The sequence below is a fragment of the Cyprinus carpio genome, chromosome A15, assembly GCF_018340385.1.
Source record: "Cyprinus carpio isolate SPL01 chromosome A15, ASM1834038v1, whole genome shotgun sequence".
Lineage (NCBI taxonomy): Eukaryota > Metazoa > Chordata > Actinopteri > Cypriniformes > Cyprinidae > Cyprinus > Cyprinus carpio.
Window position 1 is genome coordinate 23,209,236 of NC_056586.1, and position 10,066 is coordinate 23,219,301.

Below are 10,066 nucleotides of genomic sequence, written 5' to 3' on the forward strand. Positions count from 1 at the left end.
GAAAGGGAAAAACTTGCTTGAATTAATATAACTACATATATAAACTAAACTATAAACTATATAATATTTATTAGCATGCATCAGTGTTATTTTAGTATCACCGATATAGTACTATAGTTTTTGTTAATGTGTTGAATTCAATTTTTATTTTTTCAGTTTTCATTTTAATTTAACACAAAGCCTGTTTTATTTTTAATATTTTGTTTCAGGAAATTAATTATTGTTTTAGTTATGATAATAATCCGGGCTATATATATATACACACACTGTATATAAAATCAGGAGTGAACACAGGAAAGTGTTGGTACCTTCTGCACCGATGGACACCAGCTTGACTCCTTTGCTGGCGATGAAGTCCAGTGCTTTGTTGACGTTGTTGATCTTGTGAACTCTCATCTTGCCTCTTTCAGGTTTTGGTAACCTCTCCCCTGCACAAAAATATGATGACTTCTCACATGTTTTCCCACAATATATCCATCGTCTCAGCACAAACTTGAACTCCACTACATTCTCCTCGGCGTCTCTGCAGTGTTTCTCACAGATTTGGGAAGTTGCAAATGAACTAGAGACTCTTGGGTGAATGAATGAATGAATGAAGTTTGCAGCTCACTGACCTGAGATGACCTCTAGGAGCAGCATGAGTTTGAGTCCATCTCTGAAATCCTCCTCAATGTTTTCGATCTGCGTTCCCGCCTTCCTCAGATGAGAGTTGCACCAGGCCGTGAAAGTCTAGAACAAACAGGAAATGATGTCAAAAAAGTGGAAACAAGGTCAGGGAAACAGGAAAGGGCATGCAGGAATGCTGAAGATGTTTGCTCAGGAAACACAAGGGCGTAAAATTCAACATCTGATGTGTTTAGAACAAATGCAAGACCACTCTTGTATGAAACAGTTTGACAAACACTGAAATGTTATATACTTTGCTGAAGAAATATGACAACAATATGACAAGGTGAGCAGAAAACAAATTCTGGCAAATCTTCCAAAACAAAAAAAAACTATCTATATATATATATATATATATATATATATATATATATATATATATATATATATACATATATACATATATACATATATACATATATAAAAAAAAAAATTTTTACATATATATATATATATACACATATATATATATATATATATATATATATATATATATACACACACACACACACACACACACACACACACACACACACACACACACAGACACACATATACACACACTTTATAAAATTACAAATTAAAAAAAAAATATATAAATCCAAATATTAAACAAAGCAAAAAAAGAAAACATTAAAAAAAATCAAAATATTAAAAATATACATACAATTATAAATTATATTCAAAAGAAAAATATAAAAAATAAAAGGAAATTTAAAATATTAATAAATACTATAACAGTATATAAATACTAATAAAATAAAAGTGTTTTACATTTACTTCCTTTATAACTCTATATTACGAAAAAATATTAGTAGTAAAAGAAAAAACACAAGCGGTTTACTCATTAGTTAGCTTCTCTAACTGACTAGTGTCTAATAGCTATGTGATCCTCAGCAGCTCAACATGAAGCAGCATGAACAGACAGAGACAGGCATCAGATCACACTGGGAAAGGGGTTTCTAGGCCTGCAGCCTGAAACACAAAGACGCCTTTGAGTTTAGTGGATAATGAGCCCCTTCAGCACCCCCTGCCCTCGTACGACAGGCACCTACCCGGGACAGGGCCGCCACAAAAACAATTCAGCCTTCACACACATACACACAAACCAGTCAGGACCCGAGCCGGACGGCCACATCTACACTATTTGATGAGGCCTGAAATACCTCTGCTCACACAGGGGCACTCTCTGTGTGTGTGTGTTTAGGGAAAGCCCTGCGGGACGTCTGTGATTAGTTGGGTGTGGGTGACATCATTCCATCCAAGTCAGAGGAATTACAGAGAAAGAGCCACTACGCCACACATGCATGCATGCATTAATGTGGCACTTTTGGCCAGAGTTTCGGAAATGTAAGAGACAAAACTCTCTTGGTTGCCACTCCCTGCTCAAGAATGCATGTGACATAGAAGCACATCGTTTCCTTCCCGGGCCGTCCCACACAAACTCTGACAGGTGAGACGCAATCAGCACGAGTGATACTGTACCATCCGTCACTCTCTCCATCCGGCCTGCTTTCAGGAGCTTGCTTATGGATTTGAGAGTGTAAGAATAAACAAATATAAACAATTAAATAATACATCTAATAATATAGTAATATAGTGAGTAAAAAAGTGTAATCAATAACGTAATAGAAACCAAGTATTTGCATTATAACAAAATTTTACATATTTGACATGATATTTTGGGGGCCGTGGCATTTTATTTATAATAGTCAAAATAGTGCACAATGCTATTTAGTGGACGATGATTGTACCGAATGATACAGTCACTGTTATAAGGTTTGCATGAGACGCTCATCTGAAGCATCTCTGGCTCTCAGGTTGAACTCAGGGTTATACGTACAGATGAGCTGATATACTGGTAATTAATACTTTCTCTGCACTCAAATGTCACGTCTGTAATAGTAGTACTGCTCAAGCAGGGTTCATATCCTAGAGGAAACTTCTGCAGGAATATTTGAAATGGTAATAAGCCGTTTCCTCATTCTCTGCGAGCTCTAATGTGTTTCCGTCTGCGAGATCTCCATCAGATCAGCATCATCACCCACTCAACGGCTGCGGAGCCAAAGAGCCTTTACACAAACTCAACAAAACCAAACTTTAGCACAAGATCCATTACGCTAAAGGAAGTGCACCATAGCTGAATTTGTGACATTTATAAACTGGCAACAGTCGGCTTTAAAAAAGACCCAGTATTGTTTCCAGAGATTTTTAGCTCTAAAACAGGCCCATCCAGTAGGTGGTGCTATGAAAAAAAAAAAACTTATATAAAACCAAGTGTGAATGACTATGGAATATTATAATAACAGCAAACTTCAAAGAAGGCCTCAAGATGACTTAAAATAATTTTAACTAAATATTAGTTCACTAAAAATCAAGATATTAAATATTTCATATTTAAATAATGCCCTTAACAACTGTCACTTATTTAATAAACAAAACCTGGATTTATGAGGGAATCCGAAGTGTATTTTCTAGACCTGGGATGGAAATTTACTGATAGCTAAATACAAAATTAAGGTAATTCTGACTTTGCTACGACAATCTGCAGCTTCGGAATCAGCTATCATGGCCTAGTCGTGGCCTAATGGTTAGAGAGTCGGACTCCCAATCGAAGGGTTGTGAGTTTGAGTCTCGGGCCGGCAGGACTTGTGGGTGGGGGAGTGCATGTAAAGTTCTCTCTCCACCCTCAATACCATGACTTAGGTGCCCTTGAGCAAGGCATCGAAGCCACAACTGCTCCCCGGGCGCCGCAGCATAAATGGCTGCCCACTGCTCCGGGTGTGTGTTCACAGTGTGTGTGTGTGTGTTCACTGCTCTGTGTGTGTGCACTTCGGATGGGTTAAATGCAGAGCACGAATTCTGAGTATGGGTCACCATACTTGGCTGAATGTCACGTCACTATTGTAAGTATGTTTTGTTATTAGTTTCAGTATTTGCTATTGACTGTTCAAATGCAGAGTTTTGCACGTTGTGTGTGTGTGTGTGTGTGAGAGAGAGAGAGAGAGAGAGAGAGAGAGAGAGAGAGAGAGAGAGACACAGTGGTGTCAGCTGTCTTAACCGTCTGTGGCTTGTGTACTGCAAACACATACGAGTTTCATCACTGTCTCTGTCATGTGACTCTGTTCCTCTTTCAGGCTTGAACTGATTGTAAAACTAAGGACTTTATTAACTGTCTTTATATTTATTTTAAAAGATGAAGCTCGTGATTATGGAAAGGGACGTTACATTTCCAACGAGTGCTTGTGGTGTTCGGCCAATCACAATGCACTGGGTCAGTTGGCCAATCAGAACAGACAGCGCTTGTCAGGAGGAGGGACTTTGTAGTAAACAAGGCGTATGAGAGAGCCGGGGCATAGAGGACCTACAATAATGTACAGTATTTGAAAAATAATGCGTTTTTTGAACATTAAAGCGTGTCAACATATTCTGTTACACCAAATACACAAAACAATCTTTAAAAAAAGCATCATATGACCCCTTTAAATGACACAAAATGCAGTCAAAATGGTGGGAAAGCACATAGATCCTTTACACTCCTCGGGACGTCCTGTGATCTAGAACTACAACACAGTGAGTCTCAAATGTTACAACAATCTAAACAAGAACCGAGAGAATATCAACAACCAAAACTGTGCAATGAGCTTCACATTTACTTGAAGAAACGTCTCGACCCGGAGCAACAACAGCAACCCAAAGTCCAGAGGAGGACAGGAAAAGAGAGAGGAGCAGAGCGGGACGTCCATGTAGGAGTCGCCCTGGTGGATGCCATGTTTATTTGTTGATTTATTTATAGCACTTCCTGTCTTTGTGAGACTCCGAGCAGCGTCGGAAGGGCTCGGGTTTCTCAGTGAGACTGCAGGAACGTTAACCCTCGCAGCGGCCCGGGACGGATCCATCTCAAACCACTAACACCAACAACCAGATCTGCAAATCTGGAACGACTTGAAAGTCACTAGACACCTGCAGGAGTCATTTTTCTATTCACATCTGACACAGATCAAATATCGTCGCACACGTGTGAACCCATTTTTCCACATCTGTTCTCCGGCCCTTCCAAATGTGGTTTTAAATCAGATACATATCCGATATTTGGACATCAGATCCACGTCTAAACATGTGTATATCTGATTCCCTCTGGAAGTCCAAGCCACCACAACAGAGACACATTTACCTACAAAGATAATGTTTATTAGATGTTTTATTATGAAGTATATAAAGTCTCATTAAACTCACACACTGTCTGTAATTTTACCATAAGTATTAGACTGTAAAATACAATGATTTCAATTTTTTTTATATTTATAGTACTTTTTTGTTCAATATTTTATTTAGTTGAAGTGATAATAATAATAGTTCTTATTGTTAATAATAATAACAATAATAATAGAAACAATAACAATTATTAATTATAATAATAAAGATAATCACCATCTTTTATTTTCAAACACAATTAATATTATTTTTCTTAAATATTTAGAGTAATTTTTACATTTTGGTAAAAGCTTTAGTAGTAGTAGTAATAATAAAAATACAATAATAATATTATTTAATGGAAAAGTGTCTGTGTCTGTGAAATAGAAGCTGATTGAAGAATGCTGGAAAGGAGTGTCTGACTCGGGGAGAGTTCGCTCAGGAACTGAAATCATCCCAATACAGCACGAGAGTGATTTTAGGAATGCCAGACATGCATGTCACGCACAGAGAGAGACTGTCCAAACAAATGAAGTGTGTTTGTGTTTGAAGGGCGAGAGTGAGAACACAGCCGAAAGTGAGCAGACGTGAGAAAATGCAAAGACTTCACCTGAGCAGCGCATCAGCTGAGGATCCAGTTTAGTGGGTCAGGTGTGAGGGTTAAAATTACTGGAGGAAAATAAAAAAACCCTACACAGACAATATTAAACAAAAAAGGAATAAAAACTACTAAAACACAACAACATTACTATAGCTAAAAATTTAAATGAAAAAACATTAAAACAAATTAAAAATATTAAATCAAGATTTTTTTTTACAAAATTTTTACAGTGAAATTACAATAGTAAGTGTTCATATTTTATTTAACATTAAAAAACTAAAATTTAAATATTAATAAAAACTAATCCGACATTCAACAAAAAAATTAAAACTAACTAAAATTAAAATGAAAACAGAAAATACCCAAATTAAAATTAAAAATATCAATAAATACTCACAGAGTACAGTAATGATCCTAAAATAATACTGGCTTGAAATTAGTTTTAGAGAGGATGAATTTAGAACAAGCTAACAAGTCTGCATAATAAAATTCATCCCTTTTACAACATTATTATAAATTAGACCATTTACAACACTATATATATATATTCACTAGACTAGTAGCAACATCCCCTCCAGATGAATTCACACCTTCATACACACACGTCGAAGATGAATTCACACCTTCATACACACACATCGCAAATCAAAGATGTGCTGCGCTTTATGGTTACAGGATGTGACACAGGAAATATTTCTTCAGCCCATACATGTACAATAAACGATTCTAAAATCTGATTAGAACGAGCTGAACAACCTTTGAGCTAGAAAACACAAAGAGACTGAACAAGACAAACAATTGCACCTGATCAAAACATCATGCCAAAAAAGTTTCAGTGTTTAATGTGCAAGTCATTGAGAGGTAAGCACTCCAGGTGGAATAAAAAGTAATAACCGAGAGTGACATCATCGCTCCAGTCTTAAAGGGACAGTTCATCCAAAAAAAAAAAAACCAAAAAAAAAAAAAAATCAACATTCTGTCATTTAAAGAAATCCTACATGAGGGGGAATAAATGATCGTAGAATTTTTTTATTTTTGGGTCAACTGTCCCTTTAACTTACAAATAACGAGAAAGAACATCTCACAGCCCAAAGGAAATGAGCTCTACACCAGTCATTGGGTGTAGATGGACAGGAAGTAGGGGACTCGGAAATTAAGTCTGAGAACATCTCGTTCTTCAGACTCACAACCGACTAAACTCAACAGACTGCTGCTGTGCACTGTAGTTAAAAAAATAGGCTGTGCATTGTAGAACTAAGATTTTAAGAGGTTGTTAACTTTAAACTTGAATAGTTCACCCAAAAATCTAAATTTGCTTAAAATGTATGCACCCTCAGGCCATTCAAGATGAGTTTGTTTCTTCATCAGATTTGGAGAAATGTAGCATCGCATCACTTGCTCACCAATGGATGCTCTGCAGTGAATGGGTGCCGTCAGAATGAGAGTCTAAACAGCTGATAAAAACATCTCAAACATCCACAAGCAATCCACACCACTCCAGTCCAGCACTTAATGTCTTGAGAAGCCAAAAGATGGCTTTTTCTGAGAACAAATTGTAATTTTTTGGGTGAATTATTCCTTAAACCTCTCATTCAGACAAACATTCATAAATAACACAGATACATGAATCTCACTGAAAAATAATGGTTCAGCTCCGGAGATTCTGGAGGTGCTCACGGTTTGTGTTTTAACCGCTTAAACGGTTTGTGGAAAAAATGAAAACTGTTACCAAGAAAGGTCACCAAACCAAGCACGCTTGAAATTCCTGCGACATCCTCCCGAAGCAGTGGCGGACGAGCAGGAATTTGGCAAAAGGTCAATCTGTAACTAATAAGCCAACTAACAGGAGTCAACAACAGCTAAACAGACCATATGTCAGGACAAATTTATAAGAGACTGACAAAACGTCAGCGCCGTCTTTACTGTTTCACAGATTGCACGACTATCTAGCAACATCTCTGCCCATTTTCACCTAGTGACTCCCTCAGTTTTGGCTTATTTCTGATGCACTACTTGTTCTGCGTGTTTTATCTTTGGTGGCGGATCAGAGCTTCACTAGCACTGACTCACATGCATGAATCGGACTCTCTCTCAAGGCTGCTTTCACTAAGGAAAGTGAGTCGGGTCGGATTAAACGGAGGCCTCACAGGGACACAGGAAATCCAGTCTGCCAACACACGCAGAGCCAAAAACACAGAAACACCTGTAGCTACTAGCTAGTGACTGTGCATCAGATTAAGATACCAACAAGTGTCGGCGCTAATAGCCTCGTGGGCAGCACACATATGGCTCGGTTGCGCTTTGGGCCTCCTGAGGTCTTTCCCCAATCCTGCCAACCTTTGTCTCTCCCCCACTTGATTCCTGTTAAAACCTACACTGTCCTATCAAATAAGGCAAAAATGCCAAAAAAAAGAATATAGCAACAGGTAATTCTGTCACAAAGTACTGTAGACACCTGCTTCTACCAACATTACCTCTATAATAGGCTTGAAATACACCTTGGTGGGTTTCTGAGTGCTCGGAAACAGGCTAAATTAAATAAAGTGGTTTCTCATCTACGACACGCTGATCAGAAACAGAAAGAAAAACCAGAAGCACACTAGGCCATGGCTGAGAATAATACAGAGACACAGAAAGTGCGATACTGCGACTCGCCAAAGATCAGATCGTTCCTGCCAGGAGGAATCAGATTGCCCTTGCAGAGACCGTCTCTCTGGTCTGACAGACTTTAGCGCTTGTTATAATATGTATTTAGCACAACATATACAATGTACTAATCATTTAGCACCCTAGACCAGATATACACAATAATTTACTTTAGAATGGAAAACAGAGTAACAAACTACAGTAATTAAAAGTCCAGCATGATACGGGGGTTGGGTTCAATGGCAATTGTTAACTATATATACACTGTATAGTATAGAGTTAAATTTGTATAAATTAGAATATAGTTATAGCAGGTAGTTGTAACTGCAATATTTAACTAAAATACCAATAAATTATTATTTAAAAAAATAATTCTAACTTTCATTATAATAATAATAATAATAATAAAACTATCTTTTAACTACTATTATTAGTAAATAAAATATATTAAAAGTAGGGCTGGGCAAGTTAATGAATTTTTTAAAATATGTAAATTTAAAGTAAAGCTGTAAAAACTACAATACTAACATTCATGAGTAACATTTATTCTTGATTCGTAAGCATTAAACCACCAAACTCTTATTTTGGCTGAAACCGCAGGGAGGGAGCACTTCTTAAGTTGGAGAAGATGGTTGGCACAAGTTGTGTTTTCAAATGCATGCTATATGCGACCTATTCTCAGAGAAGATGAAAATAAAACACCATATCAATAACCACACACCTTCAAACAAAAAACACTGAAAACACCGGATCATGAGCTGCTCACGTGTAAATGAACACAGTGCCACGCTTCACTATGAAACACTGAGTGCTCATGTTTATTTAATTACATCCTAGCCTTTGCAAATTGCAGGGACCTCTGGGACCTCCGTTGAGTGCAGTAATTCGCTAAAATGCGGATTTCCCAATACTAGCATCCTATCACTGGGGAACATGGAACATTTGAAGCTCTGTGGATCTTCATTCCTCACATTCCCCAGCGGAGAGCGAGCGACAGAAGCCCTCTGAACTCCCACTACAGAGAGAAAGAGAGCGAGAGAGACAGTCCAGCTCCTCACAGCCCACACCAGGATGGAATGTGTCTCTTCAGCACTTACATAAACACTCTCTCTCTCTCTCTCTCTCTCTCTCTCTCTGTCCCTCTCTGGGCTAATATTTGCTGTGGAATGCACTAAACCAGTTCTGGAGGTCAAAGCACAGAGTCAACGGCTGCAGGTCAGAGTCAGTGGGCATTCAGCATCTAACAACAACTAATCTCACTGGACCGGTCACGTTTAAATGGAGTTTTAAATATTCTAAAGAATTCATGATTGGATTTTGACTAAAGTTGCTAGGGTGCCGTCACTGAATTATGAGTGATTGTTAACCAAAGTGCTATGTGTTTGCTTAATGATATACAAAAAGTCAAAACAAAAAAAAACTAAGATAACACTGGGCAGGCACTGTGAGCAAGTCAAATGGTAATGCAGTCATTTCAGTACGAACTTATTAAAATGTGAATTTATACACAAATGTGACTTATCTGTGTTTTCTTTTTTCCCTTAATGCAATTTTGACCCGGAGTGAAAATATGCTAATAGTGAACGCTTGCCTAAACAAAAACCACTAATCAGGCTACTTATTAATTTAAGCATGACTCCTAATGTGTTGTGTCAAAGAACAGCTCAAGGGGAGAAAGTGTGTGTGTGTGTGTGCGTGTGTGTGTGAGAGAGAGAGAGAGAGAGAGAGAGAATGAAGTCAGACAGGTCGGTCCAGTCAGACCGGTCTCCTGGTATTGTCACTCTGAACTGCCTCTTCCTGTGCCTTCACTAAATGTTCTCATGTCCTTATAAGGCAACGCACACTCAGTTCTGTGATGCAATAGGCCGTCTGAAGCCCCGCCCCCTCCTCAACACATACACAAAAGCCCCACTCACACCTGATCGAAGCCGCCACACCTTTTCCCGTCTCACTTCATAG

At 38.0% G+C, this 10,066-nt stretch overlaps 1 protein-coding gene across 1 annotated transcript in view; it reads right to left on the reverse strand.

Moving 5' to 3' along the window:
• The window catches only part of LOC109104020 (actinin, alpha 4), a 38,139-nt gene that overhangs the window by 13,933 nt on the left and 14,140 nt on the right, over nucleotides 1-10,066 (reverse strand). The window contains exons 2-3 of the mRNA XM_042771595.1: nucleotides 615-729; nucleotides 309-428 (exon numbers count right to left, since the gene is read on the reverse strand). Coding sequence (XP_042627529.1) covers nucleotides 309-428; nucleotides 615-729 — 235 coding nt within the window. The remainder of the gene's footprint in view (nucleotides 1-308; nucleotides 429-614; nucleotides 730-10,066) is intronic.